Genomic DNA, 27027 nt, shown 5'->3' with positions numbered 1-27027 from the left:
CCAAGGACCCAAATCTGGTGGGGCCGTGGTCAGCAGGCTGGCACCCAGCCCCAAAGCGCGGGGCCTCGGCTGGGAGGGTGGGGAGAAGCCCTCGGAGCACCCGGGCAGCCCCCGCCCTGGGGGAGGTGTGTTACTTTGAGTAGGTGCTGCGTGTGCCACGTTCACCTCCAGGCAGGGCCCCGTCTGCTGGGAGGCATGAAAAGGCGGAGTTTGTTCAGGGTCAGCTGAGGAGCCACCTGGTGCCGAGGCCTCAATGGGCCAAAACCTGCCTCGAGAACTGACCCCAACAAGACCCGCGAGGCAGACACTTACTGACTTTTGGGCCCATAAAGGTCCCTTCCCCCCCCAGCCTGGGGGGCCCTCAAGCGCCTCCTCTGGGGACCAGGAGTCCCTGGGTCAAGTGCCAGAGCCACTGCCCACCTGGAAACCAGCGGGCTTCTTCACCCTGCCAGGTTGCAGATATCTCGCTCATTAGCGTTTTCTGTCTTTTTTTTGCTTTTTAGGGCTACACCCGCGGCATATGGAGGTTCCCAGGCTAGAGGTTGAATTGGGGCTGCAGTTGCCAGCCTACACCACAGCCACAGCAACAGCAACGTGGGGTCCGAGCCATGTTTGCGACCTACACCACAGCTCACGGCATCCTTAACCCACTAAGCGAGGCCAGGGATTGAATCCGAATCCTCATGGATACTAGTCAGATTGGTTCTCACTGTGCTACAATGGGAACTCTGGCATTTTCCCTAAGTACATTTTTCTCTTATAATCAGAAAAATACAGTCTTTTGAAAAAGTCCAGCATTATCAGGGTTTGGTTGCACTTAGTTTATCAAGGACAGGACACTGGAACTGGGGTGACAGGATCCCAGGGTGTCCCCAAGGCCAGCACAGGTCCTCTGTGATGCTGCCCATTTCCTGAGACAGCAGGTCAGCGCCCCGAGGCCTCAGGCTCACATGCCTGTGTGTTGACAGCCAGCGAACTTTCCAGACTGACCCAGCATCCCTTCCCCCACCACACGAACACTGCCCTCTGCAGAAACGGCTGCCAGGCGTTACAGCCCCTCCTGCCGCCAGCTGAGCTCAGACCCTGCAAGGACCCCCGAGTCTGAAGGCCTGAAGGGAGACGGCTGGTTCACCCCAAGGGCAGCGTGGGCCCCTGCTCAGTGTCCTGACAGCCGGCATCTGACGCGGGCACAGCAGGCCTGGCACTCAGAGTCAGCAGGGCCCCCTTTCCCGGGGGGGGGGGGGGTGGACAGGGGCTGCCTTCGCCTCCGGCTTCCCACGGGGGTTGGGCGCCACCTGGCAGGGAAGCTGGGCGGTGCCCAGGGGCGCGTGGGGGCCAGACGGGCTCTCCTAGTCGCTGCACAGTCTGGTCTGCAGGGCAGGGATCAAGTTCTCACTACTCCGAACGCTGCTGGCCTGGGTAGACGGAGATCCACGAACGTGCTAGCATCCGACAACTCAACACAAAAGCACCAACAGCCCACTGGAACCAGGCGAAGGACTGAAAAGGCATTTCTCGAAAGAGGCACGAAAGGCCCGGCAAGCACTGAAACGATGCCTGCCGTGGGTGGTGGCTAGGAAAACGCAGAGCCGCGAGCCACGGCCTCACACCCCGAGGATGGCCACGAGCTAAGCGGGAGAGCAAGTGCTTGCGAGGACGTGGAGACGCAGGGGCCCTCACAGACCGCAGGGGAGGACGCACGATGGCGCGGCTGTGGTGGAAAACGGCTTAGTGGGTCCTCGAAAGGGCAAATGCAGAATCACAGCGACCCAGCGCCTCCGCCCCTGGCGGCAGATGCCCAAGAATCACCACCACCGCCACCACCAAATCCCTGAACACAAAGGTTTAGAGCAACACTGCTCCCAAGAGCCAGCAGGTGGAAAGGACCCAGGGGTCCGCCAGCTGACAAACTGTGACACAGCAGGGCCACCCACACAGGGGCACGAGCTCAGCCAGAACAAGGCACGAGGGTGACTCGGAAGACGCAACGCTCAGGGAGAGAGGCAGACACGGGCAGCGTGGCCCCTTTACATGCAGCGTTCAGAACAGGTAGAACCGCAGAGAGCAGGCCACCGGGTGGCAGGGCCACGGCCACAGCCATGGACCCGACGCCCCCACACTTCCAGCATCCTGCCGTCCAGCCAGGAGTCCCGAGGGCTGAGGACAGTTCTCTCGCCTCCATGAGCAACGCGATGCTGGGCCACTCACAGCCCATGCCCGCTTGCCCACTAAACCACGGAGCAGCCCGCACAGCTCTCCGTCGACCCTGGGGGTTCCTGCGACGCCAGATGAGACGTGTGGCAACCTCGGCAGACAGTGTGGGGCTGGGTGGGCCAGCTCACGGGGGCTGGGAGGAAGGGATGAGGCTGGCGCTGGCGTCTGTACCCATCCCTCCCGCCAGCATCCGCCAGATGCCACGCCATCCGCCACCAGGGTCCGGAGCAGCGATCTTTATTAAGGCACGTGAGCTGTGGGCGGGCCCGGCTGCAGCAGCTTCTGGATAAAGAAAAGCGCTTTCTACAGACACCGCTTCAGAACAGGAGCCACTCCCTGGCCTCCCACCCTTTCCAGCGCAGTCCAGGGCCTGCGCTAGAGGCTCAGCTGCAGGGCCCCCGACTCCTGCCAATGCACTAACACCACTGCCACCGTAGGATCGGTGCAGGGCCACTTCCACAGCTTCTCAGCAGCGGCCGTGGCTGTTCCTGAGCCCCAGACAGAGAGCCACGGTCCGACAGAGGTGGCCTACTCGAGAGCGGTCTGGATCCGGACGCCTACACACAGGCCAGACTCCAAGAGCTGCCACTTTCCTTGAAGCCTCCGGGGCAGCGATGGACCCTCTGGCCCCAGAGAAACGTGTGTCCCGAGACGAGCAGCGGGGGAGGGGCCCTCTCGACTGCATCCGTCCTCATCTGTTCTGAGGACAGAAGGGACGGGTGTGTCCAGGCTGGTGGCAGAGGCTGCACTTCCGAGGTTTCTTGGCCGCGGACCCGCTGTCCGAGGACCCAGCCCGGGCTCTTTTGCTTCTGGGCTCGGGACCCTGCCTTCCTCCGCTGCCTCCTGGCCAGGGGGGGCCTCCAAAAGTCCCTGCGGGAAGAGGGCGGGGAGCTGAGCGTAGAAGGCAGGCCCGCCCCCCTGCCTCAGGCGGCCGCTCCAGGCAGAACCCCAGGCCCCGCTGGTCCCACCACTGGCCCTGGTGAGGGGGCACAGTGTCACTTCACAGGCGCAGGTGGGGACAAAGCAAGCAGCTGCCTGAGCGTGTGCGGAGGCGGCAAGAGCAGCAGGCCGTGACCTGCATCTGCTCCACCCTCCACGCAGGAAGCCTGAGCCCTGGATCCTTCCAGTCCTTACACAGGCCTCGCAGTGCAGACCGCCCTGTTACCCAACGGCCAGCGGGCCCATCCCCCGGGGGAGCCCATGAGGCCCTGATGCTTGCGGGATGAGCCCACACACGCACCTCCCCAGCCCCAGCCCCAGTTCCTCCCGCGTGCGGCGCGGGCACACGGGTGCCAGAATCCCAGCAAGTCTAAGTAAACAGGAGCCTGAGAAACAGGCAGGCAGGCGCCCTGCCTACTGAGGAAACGGATGAGAAGCTGCTCCAGGGGGTGCGGGCGGTTCAAGGTCACACGGCTGGGCCTTGAACCAGCTCCGTCCCACAGCAAAGCTCCCGTCAGGCCTTTTGGTCACCCTCAAGAGAGGCAAGCAGGCTTCTGCGGTGCCCGGAGCGGGCAGGTGACCGCGGGACATCCTCTACGTTAGCCCTGCGTCCGGGCGGTTCCCATGCCCATTTGAGGGGCACGGGACCCAGGCTGCGCACTGCAGGCAGGCCCAGACGCGAGGGCAGGGCCTGATCTTGCAGAACGAGGCTCCAGGTTCACAAAGGGCCCGCGGCAAAGCCGCCGTGACCTCACGGACCGTGACAGTTGGGCATGAGGAGCAAGGCAGCCAGCGCCCCCCGTCCCACCGCCCCTGCTCCTGCACAAGTGGCAGGCCCTGCGTACTCTCACCTGGGGCCACGTTCTCGTCTACCCACTGGAAGAAGCCGCACTGCTGCTCCCTGGGCTTGGCGCACGTGTGGAACTGGCGCCCCTTGTTGGGCCCGTCCTTCTGCACAGTGCGCGTGACCGCAGGCTGGCTGCACAGGCAGGACGCGCTGCCACTGCTGGCATCACCGGGGCTGCCAGACCCACCGGGGGGGTTCCCCGAGCCCGGCGGGCGTCCCAGGGGTCTGGACGCCGAGGGAGGCGACGCCCCTTCTGCTGGGCGGCTGCTGTCGGCCCACAGGAAGAAGCTGCAGCCACCGCCGCCACACTTGTAGAACTGGCGGCCCTGGTTGGGGCCCTCCTTCCGCACGGTGAGCAGCAGGGCCTCCTGGCCGCAGTTGCAGGTCACCGAGTTGCCTTGCTCGTCCGCTGCGGGTGGGGGCAGGCCGCCGGCCAGCGCCTTCGAGGGCCTGGCCTGCCTGGTGTCAGGAGGCCGGGGGTGGCCGTGCTGACGGCTGTCCATCCTGTTCAGGGCCTGGCTGGCCTGCAGGTAGCCAGAGGGCTGGTGGGCGGGCTGGGAAGGCCCGGGGGGCCCTCGGGAAAACCTCAGGTCCAAGACCTCCCGCAGGGTCTCATCACATCCGCCGACGCAGCCAACGAACTCCAGGGGCATGGTGGGGGGGAGGCTGCCGCGCTTCAACTTCAACTTCAACCTGGTGAGGCCGCGGGGGGGGGGGGGAGTATGTCACCTGCTGGGCGCACGTCGGCTCCCTCGTCTGGAGCGTCGGGTCCAGCCCAGCCCCTTGCCCAGGAGACCCCATGCGAGCTCCTGAGACCCGTCATCGTCCACAGAGGGAGCCCAGGAGCAGTCCCCGCCGATCTGTGTGGCTGAGGGCCTCGCAGCATGAGGCAAGCTGCGTGGGAACAGCGAGAAGCACTCTGCTCCGCGCTCACTGTCCCGTGCGCAGGCCTGGAGCTTTCCAAAGCCTCCAACACCCAGCGAGCCCGGCAGACCGACTGCAGGTGTCGAGCCAAGACTCCTAACGCCTCCTGTCAAGCCTGGTGTCAGACTGGCAGAAACAGGAGGCAGAGTCTTCTCGGGTTTTTTTGCTTTGGAAGTAGGCACAACCCATCCTAAGAACATGCTTGCCTTCGTGTGCGACGTGTTCCCTATAAACAGACGTCTTAAAAGACGCCTGCGGTCTGATTCAGAACATGGTTAAGTCTCCATAAACACGACCCACGATGAAGCTCTCTGGGCTCGTTGACGATACCTGAGTGCGTACGGGGCCCCGGGAGCACAGCCGGAGGACCAGGCGGACCAGGCCACGTGGGCTCCGGGCTTTCGGGAGGGGGCGGGGAGGGGCACCTTCCTCGGCCTCCAGAGCAGCCGCCCGGCAGAGAGAGGGAAGGCAGGACAGGCGGGGGCTGGCTTTCAGGTGGACAAAGGCAGGGACGGGAGGTGAAGGATGCCGGGGCCGAGGAACCAGGGTGCCCGGGGAAGCTCACCTGTAAACAGGGTGCGGCTGGCACACTGGACACACGCTCCCGTCCCTGCTGGCCTCCAGCACCGTGTTGGGGAACCACACGGCTGACCGGCATTCCGGGAACCCCGTGCAGCTAAGGAAGAACCTGGGGAGCAGGGGCCTGGGTCAGGCAAGAGCCCCTGGACCGTGAGACTCACGGGAGAGGTCGCTGTCTGGCCAGGCACCTTCTCTCCAGCTGACCCTAGGAGACACTCGTGTCCCTGGAGGACACAGCCACAGCCACCAAGCGACAGGAAAACTAACCTGCAATTGTTTCCCACCTCCCTGAACAAAAGGTTACTGCGGACTCTGCTTTTCTGTTGGCCGGGCCCGCGGCGGGCAAGAGTTCCCAGGCCAGGGATCAAACCTGAGCCTCAGGAGCAACCCAAGCTACAGCAGTGACACTACCTACCAGTCTTTAGCTGCTAGGCCACCAGGGAACTCCCCCGCTCTCTTCTTACCAAGCAACCAAGCCACCAGCACTGCCCTGACCACAGAGGGGCCCAGGCCTGTGCCAGCCTAGATACTCTGAGGCTCCCACGCTGCTGAGAATCTCGGGCTCAGCGTGGGTCTGTAAGCCGCTTCAGGGCACACAGCCTGTGTGTGCCACCAGTGAGGTCTGCGCCCCCTCCACTCTGGGTGAGTGACATCTATCCCTGGGGGCACGGCTCCCCCGCCACCTCGGGACTCCCACAGCGCCTCACGCCTCCAAGGCCACCGCTACGTCACCCAGACCTGAGCCAGGGGTGGTGACAGCAGGCCTGCCTTGGAGAACCACCCCGCAGTGCCCAGCCTTGTGTGGTGCGGGACTGGGGGGGCACAGTGGGCACTGACCCGCCGCCCTTCTTGGTCTTGAGGACCATGTCCTTGCCGCACTGCGGGCACTTCCTGATGGGCTCTGACACGGCTGGGTAGAGGGCTTCCGGCTGGGCCACCTCTGCCCCTGCCCCGAAGTACTGGGACAGGGCCTCGTCCAACCTGAAGGAAGAACACAGTGTCTTGAACACACGGACATGCACACATCACGCGTGTCAACACGTGGGGAGCAGCCGGCCCCGGGCACGACGGGGAGCCGTGCTGGCTGAGCAGCCCTGCGCCTCTGACCCGGCAGCGACCCAGCACGGGCAGGCCCTTCTGCGCTGTCAGCAGCCCCACGTCGGATAAAACCACACACGCTCCAGAGAGTCTGCCTGGATTCAAGTTTACACAAGCGCATGCACTGCTCTTCGAAACTGGCTCAGGGCAGAACACGTGTTATTTCTAACGGACCACACACAGGCTGTGTGCTCCGGCCACCTCCAAATCTGCAGAGGACGAAGGTCACGCGCCAGCACCCGGGTGTCCCCACACTCCACACCGGCTGGTGCAGGCAGAACTGTAACGAAGAGAACGGCTTCCAGAGCCGATGGCCCAGAACGACTGGGCCGGGTCTCTCGTTACTGTTCCTAGACGGACGGCTCCGTGCCAAGGAGCAGCCCACTCGGGTGCGGAGCCGCAGCCCGCCCGCCCGCCCGTGGGCACCGGGGCCCGAGAAGCACCCAGGGGGCTGGCATCCAGGCGTGGCCCCAGGAGCGCCCGGCGGGGCGGGGGCGGCGGGCCCGCACTCACTTCTCGGCCTTGGCCACGGCCTCGACGAAGACCTGCTTGTACTTCTGCACCTGCTGCCGCAGGACCAGCAGCTTGTCCTTCTTCCCCTCGCAGATGAGCTTCAGGTCGGCCTCCAGCTCGGCCCGCAGGTCAGGCTTGGACATCTCGTAGCCCATGGCGTCGTAGCCTGCGGGCAGAGCGCGTCCGCTGCGGCCTGGACGAGCCCGCGGGGGGGGCCCGGCACCCCCCTCCCCCGGCCGGCCCGCCTCCTCACCTTCCACGAGCCCCATGCCCAGGTGCCCGGGGAGAAAGCGCTTGTCCGGCGTGAGGCCGACGTACATCCGGGCCTTGATGGTCTCGATGTGCTCGGCATGCGTGGCGTCGGTACCTGCGGGCCCCCGCGTCACTCAGCGGCCCCTCCTCCGCTGGACTCCCCAGCCCCCGGGGAGTCTGCCGTCCCTGCAGACGCCCTCCTGCCACGTCTAACGTGCTGGCGCGGTTTGTTCCTCCTGCTGGACGAACCCCTGAAGGGACGGACAGAGCGCCAGGGGCGACCCTAGAGCTGTGGTGGACACTGGCGGGGGCACCTCAGTCACGAGTCCCACTTGTGACGCTTGGGCCACAGGATTTAGGGGCAAAACAATGCTGGCCTGGTTTTTTTTTCTTTTTCTTTTTTTTTTTTTTTTTGGTCTTTTTGCCTTTTCTAGGGCCTCTCTGGCGGCATATGGAGGTTCCCAGGCTAGGGGTTGAATCGGAGCTGTAGCCACCGGCCTACACCACAGCCACAGCAATGCGGGATCCAAGCCACGTCTGCAAGCTACACCACAGCTCACGGCAATGCCGGATCCTTAACCCACTGAGCAAGGACAGGGATCGAACCCACAACCTCACGGTTCCTAGCCAGATTTGTTAACCACTGCGCCACGACGGGAACTCCTGGCCCGGTTGTTTTTTTTAACCCCATTCCTTTTTCCTTTCTTTGGTCTTTTTAGGGCCACACCCAAAGCACAGAAGCTCTCAGGTGAGAGACTGCATCTCCGCAGCAACCTGAGCCCCTGAGGTCAAGTCGGATTCATGACCCCTGGGCCCCAGCAGAAACTCCTCAACCCCGACTTCTGACTCGTAACCCATCAGGGAAACGCTTCGACAAGGGCGCGTGGCCGCCCAGGGCGAAGAGCAGGAAGCAGACTCCACAGGGCCTGGCACGTGCCGAGAGGTGAGCGAGGCAGGCCTGAGCGACAGAGACGGGCCGCCCTCAAAGCCCAGCCGCTGTGCCCGGGGAGCGAGGGCTCTGGCCGCCAGGCGCCCTGGTGCTGCAAAGGGTGTGTGAACCCCTGCCGTGCACAATGTTGAGACTCTCCTGAGAACACGACGAACAGCACATCCCGTGTGGGCCCGAAATACGCGTCTCTGGACAGGACCTGGGCAGGGCGGCCCCGCTGAGACCCCGAGGGGCAGGAGGCACGGAGCCCACGCGGGGACGCCGCAGGGCAGTGGCTCGGGGCAGGAGGGACCGGGCGACCTGGACCGTGCTTTTCCTCTCACAGGCTCTCACCCTGCCCGAGCTCCCAACTGCTCCAAGCCTCCCTGCAGCTCCGGGGCAGGGCGGGGGGGGGGGGGGGAGAACCCAGCGCCCGCGTCACGGCTGCGGGGAAGGCGCCAGAGCCGCCAGGCCCCACGCCGACAAGCCACTGACCGATGCCGTGCTTCTCCATGAGGGCGATGAGGTCGGCCTCGGTGAGCAGCTGCGGCGGGCTGGTCTCCCCGTCCACCATCTCCACGGTGCTGGGCTGAAAGCGGGAGCCTCGCTCGTAGCTGGGGAGGATCTGCGGGGGGGGGGGGGGCAGCCGACGTCGGTCAGAGCCCGCCCGGCCCCCGCCCCGGCCCAGGGCCCTGCGGCGCCTCACCTTGTCGCTCCAGTGGTCGTAGGGGTACACGTCCAGGTAGTTCCGGGCCAGAATCACCAGGCCATGGGCCACGAAGCGCTCCTGCGCGATGTCTATCTCCACGGTGGTCTCCTGGCCCTGCGCGTCCCGCGAGCAGCAGGCCAGGAAGTGGCGCACGATGAGCTCGTAGAGCCGCTGCTCGTCCCCCTGCCAGAGAAGAGGCGCCTGAGCCCCTGGACGCCCCGCCAGGGCCTCGGCGCCGCCGGCAGCTCGGCCTGGCGGTCGTCGGGGACCCTCTGCTGCTCACGGCGCGGGCTGACGGCCTTCCCAGCTGCGACCAGGCAAAGACCGGCAGGGCCACCTGCCCTCACGCCTGTGAAGGGAGTCCTGACGTGACCCCGTCTAAGCAGAAGGCGGGCTGAGAGCTCAGAGGCCACCGAGACACCCCTCACGCTAGAGATGCAGGGCGAGGACGCGGGCGGCAGCCTCAGACCAAGCCCGCGGCACGGGGCTCCCAGTGACTTTCCACGGATGTGGTGACCGAGGAGCTCCGGCGGCTCCGTCTGTCAAAACCGCTGAGGGGTGGAGGCTCACGTCCAGTGACTCTCTTTCTAAGAGTGTTTTATTTGTTTGTTTCTTTCTTTTTACGGCCGCACCCACAGCATATGGAGGGTCCCAGGCTAGGGGTCCAATCGGAGCTGTAGCCGCCGGCCTACGCCAGAGCCACAGCAACGCGGGATCCAAGCTGGGTCTGTGACCTCCACCACAGCTCACGGCCACGCCAGATCCTTAACCCACGAAGCGAGGCCAGGGATCGAACCTGCAACCTCATGGATGCCAGTCAGGTTTGTTGACCGCTGAGCCACAACGGGAACTCGCTGAAAGCGTCTTCAGAGGAAACGGAGCCACACGAACAGTACCACGTATTCAATGTGAGACCCCCCTAGTACGTTACGTATCAATGAGCTGGAAACAACTTAATCTTTCAAAACCAGATTTGGCAAAATAAATTACAGTCCATCTATGCAATCATTCAATACCAGGCTTTAAAATATTTTAGCACATGGGGAAATGCTCACGTGGAAAGATGCGTTCAGAAACCTATTTACCGCTAAGGTTTAACTGAAAGCTGAGGGTCTCGGCAGGAGCCGGTGGACTGCAGACAACTGTTTCCTTCCCGACAGCCTCCTCCTGTACTTTGGGAGGCGTGTGGAGGGTCGGGGGCTCGGGGGGCGGGGGGGGGGCAGAGCCCGCCGTGCAGTCTCCAGGGAGGCCAGGCTGAGCTCGTGGGAGAGCAAGTCCTTACCCAGACGCCTCTTTTCCCAAGGGGAGGGCGCACCTCAAAATCTCTTAGGCCCAAAATGCCCACGGAGGGTCCAAACCCACTTCAGACCCGGCAGCTCCCTGCGGGGGCCAGCGGGCAGCACGGCTGGGAAACCAACCTGCAGGCTGTCAGTGTACTTGGTGGGGTGGATCGGGGGGTGGGCTTGGTCGGACTGGTTCCCGTTGCGTGGGGTGGGGCCGCCCTGCTCTAGGATGCTCCGGGCAAAGGCCCCCCAGCGCGGGTCTGAGGTCTGCTGCTCCACCAGGGCCGTCAGGTTCAAGCCTTTGGGGAAGATGTTTGTTTCCGTCCTCGGATAACTGATGTACCTAAAATGAGCCAAACGCACGGAACAGAAAATGGCGAAACTGGTCGAGAAACGGCTCAACTGGCCGGAGAACACGGTGCCACCCACAGCAGCCCGGTGACCCACCGAGACCCACACGGCGAACGCCCTGCGGTGGGGCTCCCCCGTGGGCAGCAGGGACACGCCCTGGGGTCGGGGACGAGCGCAGGCAGCACGGGGCAGGGCCCCAGGGTGAGTCCCGCCCTTTCCTTAGAGCAGAGGAAGAGCGACGCCGCCAGGCTGCGCCGTGGACCCCACGCGCGGCGCTCAGCGGAGCACTGGGACCCCGGCGTCCTCCCTCTCCCACAGGCCTTCGAAACTGGCGGACGGTCACAGGCGCTGCACTTCTCAACCCTGACAACCCAGATCTCACGCGCTCGACAGCCAGCTCTGGCGCGTGGCGGCTGCTCCAGCCAGTGAGGACCATGCGGTCCCTGGACGACACGGGTGCCCGTGACCCGAGGCGGGAGGGTCTGCCGGCAGCGACAGCCCCTAAGGGTGGCAGGACCCCAGGCCCTGCCCGCTGAGGGTCCAGAGGGGATCTGCGGGCTCCCCTCTTAGAAGGTTAAGGGACTGTGACACGGCTTGTCCGCGTCCGAGAAGAGGAGTCGAGGCCAACACGCGACGTAAGGTCTGCTCTGCTGAGGGACGGGTGGCGGGCCGGGTCAGGTGGGCTTCCGGGTGCAGCCAAGGGCCTCGGCGGCTGCGCAGGCGTGGGCTCTCCCAGGACACGGCAGCCGCTGCCGGGGCGCCCGCAGGACGGTTTATCCCCAGCCTTCCACCCCGCGACTCCGGGGGCCCTCAGATGCTGTGTCTCCCCGGCTCGCCTTCTAAACCATCTCGCCTCAAGGAAGTCGCGGCGAGGCCTGTCCCCAAACGGGGACGGACACGCACCCTTGAGTGTAGAGCTTCTCCGCGATCCTCATGGTTTCCCTGGCGTTTATTCTCAACTTCCGCGAGGCCAGCTTCTCCAGCTCCTGTTGGCATGTGGCGGGCGGGTGAGGGCACAGCCAGAGGCGCGGCGGCCACACGCCTCATCGTCAGAGCGTCGGCCCCGGCCCTCCAGCCACTGTCACACATCCTTGCGACAGGCTGAGCTGAAGAAGGGTTTCTGGGCCTGCAGGCAGGGCCAGCCCCCAGCCCGGGGGTCTTCAGACTCTGCTGCGCAGGACAGGAATCAGCCGGGGAGCGGCCAGATTCCTGGGCCCTGGGCACGAGGGCCCCCGGCAGAGGCGGCCGGGACCGAGGCTGCGGGCGTGCATCTGTAACCCGGCCGCCTGGGAACTTGCTCGGGGAACACCACGCGAACCCTGGGACACCCTGCACGTTTGGCACTTCATCCTCTGGAACTGGGCCCCAAAGTACCCCGAATTTCCCTGCCAGGTGGAGACGGGAAAGGGCACCCCCAACATGGCTTACTCAGACTTGTGTCCCAGGGGTGGCTCCTCTCGGGGTCAAAAAATTTGAGCAGCCCTGTTCTAGGGGAGGCTCACATCGTGGCTGTTTAAGTGATATTTATGTAAATTACACAAAAACTTTTTTTTTTTGTCTTTTTGCCATTTCTTGGCCCGCTGCCGCGGCATGTGGAGGTTCCCAGGCTAGGGGTCAAATCAGAGCTGTAGCTGCCGGCCTACACCAGTCACAGCAACACCCGATCCGAGCCACGTCTGTGACCTACACCCCAGCTCACGGCAACATCGGATCCTTAACCCACTGAGCGAGGCCAGGGATCGAACCCGAAACCCCATGGTTCCTGGTCAGATTGTTAACCCCTGAACCACGAGGGGACCTCTAACAAAAACATTTTAAAGAGATGCCTGGGTGGGAAGAACCAGCCATTCCAATTATAATGCTGTAAAAACAAGAACCCCGGGGAGCCACCCACCCCATCAGCAATGACCTAAGGACAGCAAGTGACGGCTGCTTTGTCTCCGCATTTCCCCAAGTCGTGAGGTAACTAAGAGGCCAGCAGCCTGGGCTTCGGCATCTCTCTTTCCCAAGAGCGTTCTCGTGTCGCACTGAGAAGTGACGCCTCCTGACACCCGGAAAGCCAGTCCCAACCACGACGTCAGCCCCGGCCTCGCGGCCCCGAACGTACCACAGTGTCCAAAGCCTGAGGCCTCCACTTGCTCCTTGCCTTGGACCTGACCTCCACCACGGTCGCCCTGGGGTCCTGGAAAAGCCAAACACGCAGGCGCCGCTGGGACCTGCTGGAGCACCTCCCCGGCTTGCTTGCAACCGCCCCCGACATGGCCTGCAGGGGCCCTGCGCCCAGCACCGCCCCAGAGGCCCTGCTCCCACCCAGGGTGACGGCCTCGAGCCCGGTGGGTGTTGGACGCCAGTGCTGCCTTCCCGCTCAAAGCGAGTTCACAAAAGCCCCAAAGCTCCTTGTCTGGAGCCAGGCGCCCCTTGAGTGTGGTTTCCCACCTACACCTGCTCACTGTCACAGCTTTGTTTGTTTTTTCATTCATTCGTTTATTTATTTCAGGGCCGTACTTGTGGCATATGGAGGTTCCCAGGCTATGGGTGAAATCAGGGCTGGAGCTGCCAGCCTACACCACAGCCACAGCAATGTAGGATCTGAGCCACATCTGCGACCTACACCACAGCTCAGGGCAACACCAGATTCTTTTTTTTTGTCTTTTGTCTTTTTTGTTGTTGTTGCTGTTTCTTGGGCCACTCCCGCGGCATACGGAGGTTCCCAGGTTAGGGGTCGAATCGGAGCTGTAGCCACCGGCCTACGCCAGAGCCACAGCAACGCGGGATCCGAGCCGCGTCTGCAACCTACACCACAGCTCACGGCAATGCCGGATCATTAACCCACTGAGCAAGGGCAGGGACCGAACCTGCAACCTCATGGTTCCTAGTCGGATTCGTGAACCACTGCGCCACGACGGGAACTCCCAACACCGGATTCTTAACCCACTGAGCAAAGCCAAGGATTGAACCCGAGTTCTCATGGATAGTAGTTGGGTTTGTTACCACTGAGCTACAATGGGAGCTCCTGATTTTTCGTTTTAAATCCAATAATACAGGGTTAGAAACAGAAGTTACATAATACAACTGAAGAACCCTAATCTTAAGACCAGCCTCAGGAGTTCCCATCATGGCACAGTAGAAATGAATCAGACGAGGAACCATGAGGTTGTGGGTTCAATCCCTGGCCTCCCTTAGTGGGTTAAGGATCCGGCGTGGCTGTGAGCTGTGGTGCAGGTCGCAGATGTGCTCAGATCCTGCATTGCTGTGGCTGTGGTGGAGGCCGGCAGCAGTAGCTCTCATTGGACCCCTAGCCTGGGAACCTCCATGGGCTGCAGGTGGACCCCTAGAAAGCGAAAGAAAAAAGACCAAGCGCCTCACATCTTGGACGGGACTCAGCTTAGGTGATGTCCTCACGGAGGGGTTTATCCACCAGAACCCTCATCTCCCCCCACGAGCAGCCTGGGGACGGAGCCCCGGCCCGGAGCTCCAGGTGTCCCCCAGCCACGGCCTCCTGCACCGCATCCCAGCAAAGGACACGAAGGGCGGGCCTGGTTCCAGGACAGACAGCTCCTGCAGGGTCACCAACAGGCAGGCTGTGTGGCCCTCCAGGTTACAGGGCAGAGCGGGGGAGACAGGGTGCCTCCCCAGAGGCCCCCCACGAGCTCCGGTGTGTCTGTGCTCACTCTGCACGCCACCGTCTCCAGCGTCCCCACCTGTAAAATGGGTCGCCCCCCCCACCCCCGACCTGGGGCAGATGAGACAGAACACACAGTGCACAGCATGGAGCAGGCGCTCAATGCCCACCCCTAGATCCACAGTGGACCCGCCAGGGCTCCTAACGACACACCTTTGAGTGCGTCAGGACCCGCCGTGCACAGCCCTGCGTCAAACAGGCTGCGACATGCAAAGTAACGGACCAGCACCGCAAAGCAGGCCGCCTGCGGGGAAACCAGATGCTGGCCTGTGGCCGAAGGCCTTCGTCCTTCCGTGGCCACCTCCTGCTGGGCTCTGCCAGGTCAGCTGGGGCGCCCTTCTGCGCCCCCCTGCCCTTGAGCAGGCCCACCCCGCCCCCGCCCCTCGGCTCCCTCAGCCTCCTTTCCAGACACAGCCGCTGCAGGAAGTCGTCCACGTGGCCGGAGCCGACATCTGCCCAGCGGGAGAAGGAGTCTAGCCTCCCTCCAGCTCCGAGCCCGCCCGGGTCTAGAAGAGCCTGGCGGGCCCTTCTCCACCTCCGGTGGGCTGCGTGTGCTGCTGCTCTGGCAGGATCTTAGCTACACGTTTCCTAGCGTTTCTGGTTTTGCCTGAAGTCCTAGAGGCCTTTCTTCCCCGTTTTCAGTGCTGTTTTCCTGGGGCTCTAGTCTGACTGGTGCCCAAGGGACGAGCTATGATGAAACTGAAAGCTCAGTTCAGAGACGGGACGGGTCCCCCCCGCCGCCAGCGAGGGCGAGGCTGCGGACTCGGGGGGTGGGCCCCGAGCCCTCCTACCTCCATGCACAGCTGGTAGAGGACGAGACAAGCCGTGTGGCTAAAGAGACGGTGCCGCTTCCAGCTGAACTCCACCACGCCGTCCCTGTGGTCGTGTGTCACTGCGGGGGGACGAGGAAGTCCGGCAGGGTCAGAGCCAGTGACTGCGACCCGGGGGGCCCCCCCCCCTCCACGAGGGGCCGAGAGCCAGCGAGACTCAAGCCGCCCTCTGAATCAGCCCCCGGGATGCCCCGGCCCCCACGCCCTGCGCAGAGGGCCGCCTCACCTCGGATCTTGTGGAAGACCTCGGGCACAAAGGCCTGAATGGCTTTGAACCTCTCCACCACGAACCCCAGCGTCGGGAACTGGCAGCTGCCGTAGCTGACGAGCTGCTCTGCCAGCACCTCGGGAAAGACCTTCTGCAGCCGCAGCGTCTGGAACCTGGTGAAGGCGGCTCCTGGGAGGGGGGCGGGCAGTGCGGTCACACCCAGCGACACGGTCCACGCCCCAGCCCTCGCGCCCCGCCAGCCCACTGCCCCTCACCGATGCGCAGGTCCAGCTCCTGCCTCACGTCCACGGCGTCGCTCACTCGCTGGTCAGGCTCCGTGAGGTTCTCACAGGCCGCCTGGACGGCCCGGGAGGTGATCTCGGAGAAACGGGCTCGCAGCACCGGCAGGTCGGGCTTCACTGCGGAAAGAGAGGCGGCGGGTCCAAGGGCAGTCAGCTCCCCCACCCCCGGGCCGCACGCAACGAGGGACGGACCCGTTCGAGAAGCTGCTTCGCTTCCATCAGCCACAGGCGGCCTCAGAGGGAACCCTGGAAGCGACGACAGGGCCGAGCCGTCCGCAGCCACGGCGGAGAGCAGCTTCGCCCGAGCTGGAGCCTCTCTGCGGCCCTTGGAGACCCCACCCTCACCAGCGCTCAGACCGTCAGCGGAAAGGATGATGTCGCTGACAGGAAGGTCCGGGGGCTGCCCCGTTGTGGGAATCAATCCGGGGCTGCACCGTGCCTGGAAGACGGCATCACTGCAGCTGCGAGCGCAACAGCTGGAGCGCAAGGCGACCTGCACTCTCTGCAGTCTGGGAGGCTGCACGCCCGCCAAGTCCCAGAAGTCATCACGCGCATTTCAACATTTTATTTTTTACTTTTACTTATTTATTTTTTTTGTCTTTTTGCTATTTCTTGGGCCGCTCCCGCGGCATATGGAGGTTCCCAGGCTAGGGGTCGAATCGGAGCTGTAGCCACCGGCCTACGCCAGAGCCACAGCAATGCGGGATCCGAGCCGCGTCTGCAACCTACACCACAGCTCACGGCAACACCGGATCGTTAACCCACTGAGCAAGGGCAGGGACCGAACCCGCACCCTCATGGTTCCTAGTCGGATTCGTTAACCACTGCGCCACGACGGGAACTCCTCAACATTTTATTAATGAAAGGCATCGCACAAATACAGAACACTAAAAACCAAGACTGCACAGAACATTCTGGAATTCGTCTCTGCACCTTACACATGCTGTCCACATTCCTCGTGAACACGCGACATTTTTTTTCTCTTTCGGGGCTGTACTCGGGGCACATGGACGTTCCCAGACCAGGGGTCGAGTGGGAGCTACTGCTACCGGCCCAGCCACCGCCACCGCCACGCCAGATCCGAGCAGCAACTGTGACCTGCACCAGAGCTCAGGGCGATGCTGGATCCCTAACGCAGTGAGCGAGGCCAGGGATCGACCCCGCAGCCTCATGGACATCAGCTGGGTTCCTTGCTACTGAGCCACAACAGGAACTCCTCGACATACAATGGGGGAGCGGGGGTGGGGGGGGCCTCAGGCACCGCGCCTCGCACGTGCAGCCAGCAGGACCGCCCCCGCCGCGCCCCGCCACGCCCCGCCGCCCCCCGCCGCGGACGCTCACCAGCCCGGCACACGTGGATGATCTCGAACCCGATGTTTTCACCTTCTCTGTCACAGTCGGTCCAAATCACCAGGGCCTGGCACTGCCGCACCTCTCGCTCCAGAGTTTTCTGGCGCCCAGCGGGGCGGGGGAGAGAGGAGAGGGTCACTCGATGGCTCTGCCCAGGTCTGCCCCACTGCTCCTGCGGGCCTGGACGCCGCCAGCCCGAGAGGGAGGCACGGAGGAAGCTGCCCACAGCGCCGCCGGGGTTCAGCCCCGCTCTGGCAGTGAGCGAGGGACGGGGCCCACGGCCCGCACCCTCACCCGGGGCGGGGGGACCGAGCAGCTCACAGCACTCCTTCCCGGGGCTTCGGCGAGCGGCTCCTCCTCAGACCAAGGGCCACTCAGTCCCTGAGCCAATTCACTTATTTATTTATTTATTTGTCTCTTTGCTATTTCTTTGGGCCGCTCCGGGGCATATGGAGGTTCCCAGACTAGGGGTCGAATCGGAGCTGTAGCCACCGGCCTACGCCAGAGCCACAGCAACGTGGGATCCAAGCTGCATCTGCGACCTACACCACAGCTCACGGCAACACCGGATCCTTAACCCACTGAGCAAGGGCAGGGACCGAACCAGCAACCTCATGGTTCCTAGTCGGATTCGTGAACCACTGCGCCACGACGGGAACTCCCCAATCCACTTAAACAGCCTCACTTATACAGCAGGTGGGAATCCTTTAAGTTGTGGTACTTGGTGGAAAACCTCATCCCTCCATCCCAATGCATTCAAAACCCAGCAATCACGGGGTTTGATTATGTGGGGGCTGTTCCACGCCAGCGCCACATAACTGCAAAAGATCCTACCTTGATGTCCACAAAATTCTCTGGGCAGTACTTTTCAATGTCTGCTTCAAAGAGCACCAGAGGATTGCAGCTCTGCCTGGAAAAGAAATGAAAACACAAAAAATCCTCCTGCGGCACCTGATGCAAAGTCCTCCGTTTTAACGGGAGAAAGCGGCTCCAGGGCCCTCACGGACCTGTCCCCACCATGTCCCCCGTGGAGGCGCTGGGGTGTTCCAAGCAAGGCACAATGCACGCCCAGGACGATCAACGACAGCTGCTAAGGGGGGACGCCGGGACCTCCCTGCACACCTGCAACAAGCTACGGTGGTGGCCTGAGAAAGGTCTGGGCATTTGGGGACACACCTGAAGCGACTGTTTATTCTAACCACGTGGTGAAGACTCGCAAGGAAGCAGTTAGCCTAGGTCACTGCTGCAGTCTCTGGTTCGGAATCCTGACAGCAACGTGACGGTGTCAGAGGCCCCCCCAGACTAGGTCGTGAGGGTGGAGCCTCTTGAAGGGGATTCGTGCCCTTGGGGGGACCCAGCCAGCTCCCTAGACCCTCCCCACCTGAGGACACGCGGAGAGCAGTGGCCTACAGCCCGGAAAAGGCCCTCAGGGGACCGGGCAGGTGCTCTGTCCTCCCACGTCCAGCCTTCATCACCGGGAGAAATTCCTGTTTGCACGCCGCCCGGGGTGTGGGGAGACCCCTCACGAGAGCAAGGAGGCCGTCACCGACTGCTCTAAGTCGCTCAGGAACACCCACAGCCCCAGCCTCCCGAGACACCACCGCCCCCAGGACCTGTACTGACCATTTGCGAAACTGCATCTGGAAATCGTGAGCCAGCAAGTGTCCCGAAACCGACGTCATTATCATAGTAACGTCCTGAGAGACAACAAATCCCAGTCAGTCTCGAAGCACCTCAATTTCGCCCAATCGTTCAGAGAAAAGGGGGACCTTCCACCCCAGGAAAAGCAGGGGGTGGCTGGGTGAGTGGAGGCAGGCGGAGCACACAGGGTTCTGAGTGCGGTGGCAACGCTCGGCGCGTTGCAATGACGGGAGCACGACGCCGTGGTACGTGCGTCCAAAGCCACAGCGGAAGCTCGTGGCTCCGGGGAAGATGACGGCCCGAGGTTCCTCCCTCCCACCAAACACACCAGCTGCTGGCGGCGGCTGCTAAGGGGCAGCCGTGCACGCGTAGGGGTGGGATAGGCTAGAAATACCGGTACCTTCCTCTCAGTTTCTTCCTAGGGCCACAGCTGTGGCACATGGAGGTTCCCAGGCTAGGGGGTCGAATCGGAGCTGCAGCTGCCGGCCTCCACCGCAGTCACAGCAACGTCAGATCTGAGCCACATCTGTGACTTACGCCACAGCTCAAGGCAACACTGGATCCTTAACCCACTGCGTGGGGCCAGGGATCAAACCTGCATCCTCGTGGATGCTAGTTGGGTCCATTACCACTGAGCCACAACGGGAGCTCCCCTCTCGATTTTTCTATGAACCTAAAATCGCTCTTGAAAAAGTCTTTTAGGAGTTCCCGTCGTGGCGCAGTGGTTCACGAATCCGACTAGGAACCATGAGGTTGCAGGTTCGGTCCCTGCCCTTGCTCAGTGGGTTAACGATCCGGTGTTGCCGTGAGCTGTGGTGTAGGTTGCAGACTCGGCTCGGATCCCGCGTTGCTGTGGCTCTGGCGTAGGCCGGTGGCTACAGCTCCGATTCAACCCCTGGCCTGGGAACCTCCATATACCGCGGGAGCGGCCCAAGAAATAGCAACAACAACAACAAAAAAGACAAAAGACAAAAAACAAAAAAAAAACAGAAAAATAGGAGTTCTGCCACGGTGCAGCGGGTTAAGGGTCCAGTGTTGTCACTGCAGCGGCCCAGGTCACCACTGCGGCACAGAGTTCAAGCCCTGCCCCAGGAACTTCCACATGCTCTGAGTGTGGCCAAGAAGAAAATACAACAAACCAGAACAACCCAGCTGATTGGGAAGAAGCAAACAAATACAGCTCTTCAAAGCCAAAAGCCCCAGTGACACAATCACGGTGCTCGTGTTGCTCGTGTGAACTTTAACCGTGAACCACTGCGTGTCAGCGTCTTCCTTGTTACAGAGTTGAGATCAGGACTACGTCTCAGTAAAAAAAAGGGACTTCCTTATAAAGCGTAAAGTGACCACCGGTCATAACAATAATTTTTCTTTTTCTTTTCTTTTTCTCTTTTTTCGGGCCGCACCCTCAGCATAAGGAAGTCCCCAGGCGAGGGGTCGAATTGGAGCTGTAGCTGCCGGCCTGACCACAGTCACAGCAACGCGGGACCCAAGCCGCGTCTGCGACCCACACCACGGCTCACAGCAACACCGGATCCACCACCCACTGAGCGAGGCCAGGGATCAAACCCAAGTCCTCATGGATGCTAGTCGGGTTCGTTAGCGCTGAGCCACAGCGGAAACGCCATCTTTCCTTTGCTGTAACAATAGCTCTTCCTAAAAGATACATGTTGTACAACGACCCAGCTGGTTCTTCTGGCTTAAATAATTAAGGAGGGCTTGTAGTAAGCAGCTGCTCTTCTTACAGCCACAACTTAAAACCCAAGGAATGACCACCAAAACGGCACATGGCTCTGAAAAGTCACTTCAGCTATGACAGAAACACTCCAGCACCTACCTGACCCAGCAGATGGTAATCAAATTCATAGATCTTGTTGAATCTAGAAAGTCCTTCCCTCTGTAAGACAGAACAAAAGTAAAGAAAATACACACATCACCCCAAAGCAGAGGATTCCACACACATCACCCCAAAGCAGAGGATTCCACACACAGAGGTCCAGCAAAACCCTGATAAGCAGGGGTATGAAAACCGCACGGCGCCTCCTGAATTACTAAGACCGTTGATGAAGTGGTCCCTCGAATGTTCTGGGGGAGCCCACAGAGTTTCCCTGCTGGCAGGTGACCACGTGACAGCTGTGCACAGCTGAGAACGGGCTTGTCCGAGGCCACAGGACAAACTGCCGCAGGGAGGAGGACACTCATCTCTCGCCAGTTTTCCCCGTTCCCTGCACACTTCCGGCCACAGAGCTGCACCAAGACACTGGCGGTACCAGGCCAGCTGCTCACCCCTGGGAACCTCGAGGTATCCTTCGTGAAGCTTCCCCAACACGGCACAGAAGACACAGGCCAAGTGGGACCTGGGGACCCTCCGAGGGCCAAGGACCTGGTAGAGAAGATCAGGTTTCCTGTGCGGGACACTGTCTTTTCAGAGAAAACGCACATTTAAAGGAGGCTCTGGTTTCAGTACCGGATACTCCAGAGTTCCCAGATCGAGTGCTGCCAAGAAAAGAACCTCAGCCCAAACTCCAACTGCTCGCTAAGCCTTTGGTACCCGAGAAGAGAAACGTCCAATCGATGGTGCTTCTACCCCCCACCCCGTTTTTTTGGCTTGTTCTAGGCCTGCCTGTGGCATATGGAGGTTCCCAGGCTAGGGGTCAAATAAGAACGACAGCTGCTGGCCACAGCCACAGCCACGGCCACACAGGACCCCAACCACATCTGCGACCTCCACTGCCGCCTGTGCGATGCCGGATCCTTACCCGCCTCCTCACGGATCCTAGTCGGGTTCGTTACCACTGAGTCACAATGGGAACCCCTCCACCTCTTCTTAAAAAAGCTCCGAAGCCACCCCGAACAGTCGCGTGGACTTGACCCAGGACCGGTCCAAGGACTCTGGCTGCAACCAGGCCGGGTCTGGCTCCCAGCCTCTCCTTCCAGCCCCGAGGCTCCCGAGGCGCACCTCGGTGGTCGCCTGGGAACCGTCTGGAGCTGCGGTTCTGACCCGCTCCCGGCAGGGACCTCACCGCACATGTGCGAGCCGGGTCCGGGGCTCTCCCTGGCAGCCTCTGCCACCAGAGGTCGGTCTCGGGGAGGTCGAGCGTTTTCCCGGCACGGAGAGCCCGCCTCCCCGGCTGGGGCCCGCACTCAGCGGCGCGGGCCTCCACCTCCGGGGGCTGCGCAGGGCAACGCGTTGCTCCCAAATTACAGCAGTTTTGGAGCCGAGAAGTCGAACATCTAGCAGACAGACCGCGGACGTCGCTTCTGTGATCTCTCCAGCAGGGCCACCCACGTCATGGAAACGAAAACAAGACCCAGGGTAGTCCCGGCTTGGGCAGGGATGGAGCACGCGGCTACTGTGGCACCTACGGGGCTCGAGACCTCGCCTTCTGACACCAAAACAGAGCCATGAAAAAAGCGGGCGGCCGCAGAGAGGTCCTCTGGAGCGCTCCTCAATTAGCAGTGGTCGCTGGGGGCGGGTGGGGGGGATGGTTTACGTGAACTGCCGGCAACAGTCACCACTGCGAAGGAAAAAATGTGCACCTTTTGGCGAATTTCTCTCAGATGTATACAGATCAGGATATCCGTTTGAAAGCCTTTTCCAAACAGACGTCTAAGTGCCATCAGAAAGTACAGCTTGGAGTTCCTGTCATGGTTCAGTGTTTAATGAATGCGACTAGGAGCCATGAAGCTGCGGGTTCGAGCCCTGGCCTTGCTCAGTGGCATGGCTCTGAGCTGTGGGGTAGGTCGCAGACGAGGCTCGGATCTGGCGTGGCTGTGGCTGTGGTGTAGGCTGGTGGCTACAGCTCCGATTCGACCCCTCGCCTGGGAATCTCCATATGCCGCAGGTGCGGCCCTAGAAAAAAAGAAAAAAAAAAGAAAAACAAAGAAAGTACAGCTTGCCGTGTGGCTCACAGCCATCGCTAGGTCCTGCCGTCACAAAGCTGCAAGGCCCGGCGTCTGAGTCCCCCACGAGCTGGGCGTGCGGAGGACTTCGCTCCCCCGGCAGAATTTAAGGCCCACAAAGGCAGGGACCACGCCATCCGAGGCAGGCTGCATGAGGTCAATAAAGGAACAGACCTGTCGCTGTCTTGGGGAGTGACACACCATGGGAGAGAGGGCCCAGCCACCGAGAACGCGACCCACGACAACCGCCAGCACCCCCCGCGACTCAGACGCATCAGCAAACAGAGAAGGCCGGGCCACAGGCGCCGAGGAAAGACTTCCCAGAGCAGGTTGCTTTTCAGCTGTCTCTTCCGGTTTTCTTTTAAAAGGTAGGAGTTCCTCAGGAGGAAAGGGGAAAGATGGCCGTCGTTTCAGGAAGAAGGACCAAACTGCGTGAAAGCACGGTGAACTCTGACCTCTCTGACTGCTCTCATCTGCGCTTCCTCCCTCTTGGCTCCCTGCGACCCCACAGGGAGCACCCCGACAGCTGCCTCCCCGACGCTAGCCCTTCACCCGTCAAGTCCTCTGTGCCCCAATCACCTAATAAAACACAAACACGACCCCAGCACCCCCCCCCCCCGACACCCACACCGCTCTGCTCAAGGAACGCAGAAAAAGCATTTGATAACAATGCAACACCCTTCCTGATAAAGTGAAGTGCGGCATTTACAGAAAACCCACACACACCAGCCTGCTCAACAGTGCAGGACTGAAAGCTCTTCCTCTAAGATCAGAATGAAACAAGAATGCCTGTTTTTGCCACTGTTACCCCAAATTACTAGAAGTTCTAGCCAGAGTAGCTGGACAGGAAAACGAAACACAAGACATTCAAATTGTAAAGGAAGAAGCAGAACTATGTGTAGTCAACACGACCTTAGAGAGACAACCCTAAAGAAGCCACAATGAAACGATCAGTGTCAATAAACAAAGCCAGCAAAGCTGCAGGGCACGAGACCACAGCCCCAAACCAATGCCATGAACAACGTGAAAGGACAGTGAGAAAACAATTCCATCCCCGACACCCAAAAGCACCCCGAAAACCACAGCACACGCTTAGAGAACATCACAGAAGCCTCAACCAATGCAGAGACAAGCCACGTTCGCAGATTCGAGAACTCGGTATTAAGACGGCACGTTCGTAGGGAACAGCAAGGGCCTCGAGTCACCAAAAAACATCGTGAAAGAGAAGCACAAAGTAGGACTCATGCTGCCCAGTTTCAAGACCTACCCCCAACCTACAGTAATGAAAAAGCGTGGCACCGGCGCGAGCACAGACATACAGAAGAAGGGACAGAAGAGACACTCCCGAAAGAAACATCCACGGCCAAGTGAATTTTGACAAGGACGCCACAGCCACATGGCGGGAAAAGGACAGTCTTTTCAACCAATGGTGCTGGGCAAAACTGCACGTCCACGTGTAAAAGAACAGTGGTCAATGCCCACTTTATACCACATAGAAAAGTAACTCAAAATGGATCAACGACCTAAATAGAAGAGCTTAAACTCTAAAGAAGGAAACACAGGAACAGCTCCTCACGGCCTTCGTGGTTTGGCAATGGTTTCTTAGACAATGCAAGTACCATCAACGAACGAAGGAAAAACAGATAAGCCGGCTTCGTCAAAGAACACCATCAAGAAAGTGAAGACACGAGTTCCCTGGTGGCCTAGCGGTTAAGGACTCAGCATGGTCATTGCTGTGGCTTGAGTTCGATCCCTGGCCCAGGAACTTCCCCACACTGCAGCCAAAGACAACCCACAGAATGAATGAGAGTATCTGCAAGTTAAGTATCTAACAAGAACCTAGTATCCTGAACAGATAAAGAACTCCTACAGCTCAACAACAAAAAGGCAATTCAAACATGGGCGAAAGACAAGGACAGACACGTCTCCAAAGCAGATGGAGCCACAGCGGCCAACGTGCGCATGAAAAGATGCTCAGTGTCATTAGCATTTGGGAAGTGCAAATTAAAACCATGACGAATATCTCACACATATGAGAATGGTGAAAATTAAAGAAAAGGAGAGGGTCTAGTGGTGAGGACTCGGCACTTCCACCCCAGGTTCAACGCCTGGTCTGAGAGCCAAGATCCACAGGCAATAAGCCCCTGCAGGCCGAGACCAAGAAAAAAAACAAAACGGAGTTCCTGTCGTGGCTCAGTGGTTAACAAACCCGACTAGGAACCATGAGGACGCGGGTTCGATCCCTGGCCTTGCCCAGTGGGTTAAGGATCCGGCGTTGCCATGAACTGTAGTGTAGGTCGAAGAAGACGCGGCTCGGATCCCGAATTGCTATGGCTGTGGTGTAAGCTGGCGGCTATGGCTCTGATTTGACCCCTAACCTGGGAACTTCCACATGCCGAGGGTTCGGCCCTACAAAGACACACACACACAGACACAAACAGAAAGAAAAAAAGAAAGAGGGGAAGAAAGTGTTGACGAAATGTGGAGAAACTGGAACACTGACAGAGTGTGCAGTGTTTTGGCCACCGTGGAAAAGTCTGGCACTTCCTCAAAAGTTAAACGTAGAGTTAACTTGTGACCCAACAAGCGGCTCCTGGGAATGTCCCCCAAAGAACTGAAAACAGGTTTTCAAAGGAGAACTTGCGCATGTTTGTTTACAGCAGCTCCACTCCCAACAGCCAAAACCACCCCGCTCACCCGCCCACTGATAAACACGGCGGATCCATCTCCCGGGCGGGAGTGACGCGCTAACACACGCCGCAGGGTAAACGGATTCCAAAAATGCCAAGTGAAAGAAGCCCAACACAAGAGGCCAGGTGTTGCGCAAACTTTTTTGTATATGAAATACCCAGAAGAGACAAATTTCTGGGGACAGAAAGCAGACAAGTAACTGCCAGCAGCTGGGAGGAGTGGGGTGGGGTTTCCTCCGGGGTGAGAAACCGGGGACTCACTAGCGTGACGGATGCACGACCTGGGGAACGTAGGAGACGTGGCCGAACTGCGTGCCCTCACACAGCAACCGCGGCGCTCTCATCTCAAGACGCACCCCTCTGGCTGTGTTCCCTGGCTCCTCCAACCAGCAACCCACACCCCCAACGTCTCAGCTTTTGAACAGGCCCGCTCCACTGCCGGCTAAAACTTTCAAGACTGAGCCCAGATGTTCCTCCAGCAAGTATCTCCTGAGAGTCTCTTGTGTTCCAGACAGGTGCCAGGCACTGGGAACCCAGCAACTTGACCAAGCAGCCACAGCCCTCTCGCCCGGAGCTTGGAGTCCAGGGCCGGGTGGCAGGCGTTCGGAGAAGCAACCCGCACACCGCGCCCTCTCTCTGCTCTCTCTGCCGTTGTCGCTGCCTTCCTGGAACCTCGAGACAGCTTCTCATGAGCTGCCCTCACCCAGGCTGGGGGACGAATGGGAGGAAAAGGTTCCCTGAAGGATACAGACTTCAGCTCTGTGCAGGTGGGCCCGTCTCAAGCAGCCCAGAACACCGTCAAGTTGGCCAAGATTCTCAGCTCCGGAAAAGAGGCGACGCTCTCAGCCGGGACCCGCACAACCTCGGCTCCTGTTCTCACAGTCCACACCCTGGCGACACAGGCCTGACAGCCCCGGGGTTTCCAAGTAAAAAGAGCTGGGGACTTCCACTCCGTGCTCTCGGAAACATCCAGAAAAGGTGCTTTTCAGGATGCACCTGTGCTACTGAGACACTGTCCCGAACAGCTCTCCGTGCCACCTCCTTCCCAAATCTTTCCCACCGGCCCTCTCCTCTGTGCCCCAGCAGCCGTCTCCCCGAATTCCTGCCGACGCCGCCTCCGACCCCCGGACGCTGAGGGCGGGTGAGCGGAGGGGTCCTGGGCTCGAGAGCACGTCGCGGGAGGCCGGCCAGCGTTCCCGACCAGACCGAGCCTCAGAACGTGAGGCTCCAGACCTGCCCGGGCGGCTCCGAGGGCCAGACGAGCCCCGCGCCCGCCGCCGCGCAAGGCGGGCCCGCGGTTTCCAAGCAAACGGCTGAGACGCTAAGGCCCTTTCCGCACGCCGGTCGGGGGGCCGCCGGCGGGAGCAGCGGCGCACGTCCCCGTCCCTCCCGCCCCGGGCCTCCTCACCCGCCGCACGCGGCCGCCGGCCAGCAGGTCGGCGATGCCCTTGGCAGCGTCGTTCTTCTCGGCCACACAGAGGATCTTCCGCGCGCCCCGGAGGGCCACCTCCATGGCGGCGCGGGTCAGCGGCCGGGTCCCAGGCCGCGGCAGCCAGCGGAGCGCGCGGCGGCCGGCCGCGAAGTTCATTCCCAGGCCGCGCGCATGCTGCGGGCCCAGCCCCGAGACCTGGCTTCGCGCCGCCCCGCCGCCCCGCGCGCAGCCCGCAGCCGGCTTCCTCCCGCCTTCTCGGGCGCTTCCGCGGGCGCCACCGCGCCGCGCCGCTCAATACAAGTCCCAGGCTGCCGCGCGCGCGCGGCGGCGTCCCTGCCGCAACCCTCTCTTCCCT

At 61.2% G+C, this 27027-nt stretch overlaps 1 protein-coding gene across 2 annotated transcripts; it reads right to left on the bottom strand.

Moving 5' to 3' along the window:
* Positions 1–806: 806 nt before the first annotated feature.
* On the bottom strand, positions 807–26971 carry TOP3A (DNA topoisomerase III alpha). Of its 2 annotated transcripts, none has more exons than XM_047757744.1 (19): positions 26649–26971; positions 20485–20544; positions 18633–18706; positions 17844–17919; positions 17043–17109; positions 15633–15776; positions 15376–15546; positions 15111–15211; positions 12745–12819; positions 11541–11623; positions 10422–10629; positions 9001–9186; positions 8790–8919; positions 7368–7481; positions 7115–7280; positions 6341–6484; positions 5490–5612; positions 4005–4693; positions 807–3084 (listed from the first exon to the last, which is right to left on the bottom strand). In XM_047757744.1, the coding sequence occupies exons 1-19, from the start codon at positions 26826–26828 to the stop codon at positions 2906–2908; spliced, it is 2970 nt and encodes a 989-aa protein (XP_047613700.1). In that variant the 5' UTR covers positions 26829–26971; the 3' UTR covers positions 807–2905. The 2 variants fall into 2 exon arrangements, with proteins under 2 accessions (XP_047613700.1, XP_047613699.1); XM_047757743.1 differs by having other exon boundaries at positions 17001–17109; positions 26649–26969.
* Positions 26972–27027: the final 56 nt, after the last annotated feature.

Source organism: Phacochoerus africanus, chromosome 14 (assembly GCF_016906955.1).
Source record: "Phacochoerus africanus isolate WHEZ1 chromosome 14, ROS_Pafr_v1, whole genome shotgun sequence".
Classification (NCBI taxonomy): domain Eukaryota; kingdom Metazoa; phylum Chordata; class Mammalia; order Artiodactyla; family Suidae; genus Phacochoerus; species Phacochoerus africanus.
The sequence above is the reverse complement of the archived record's forward strand: the minus strand, read 5'-3'. Positions and strand labels throughout refer to the sequence as shown.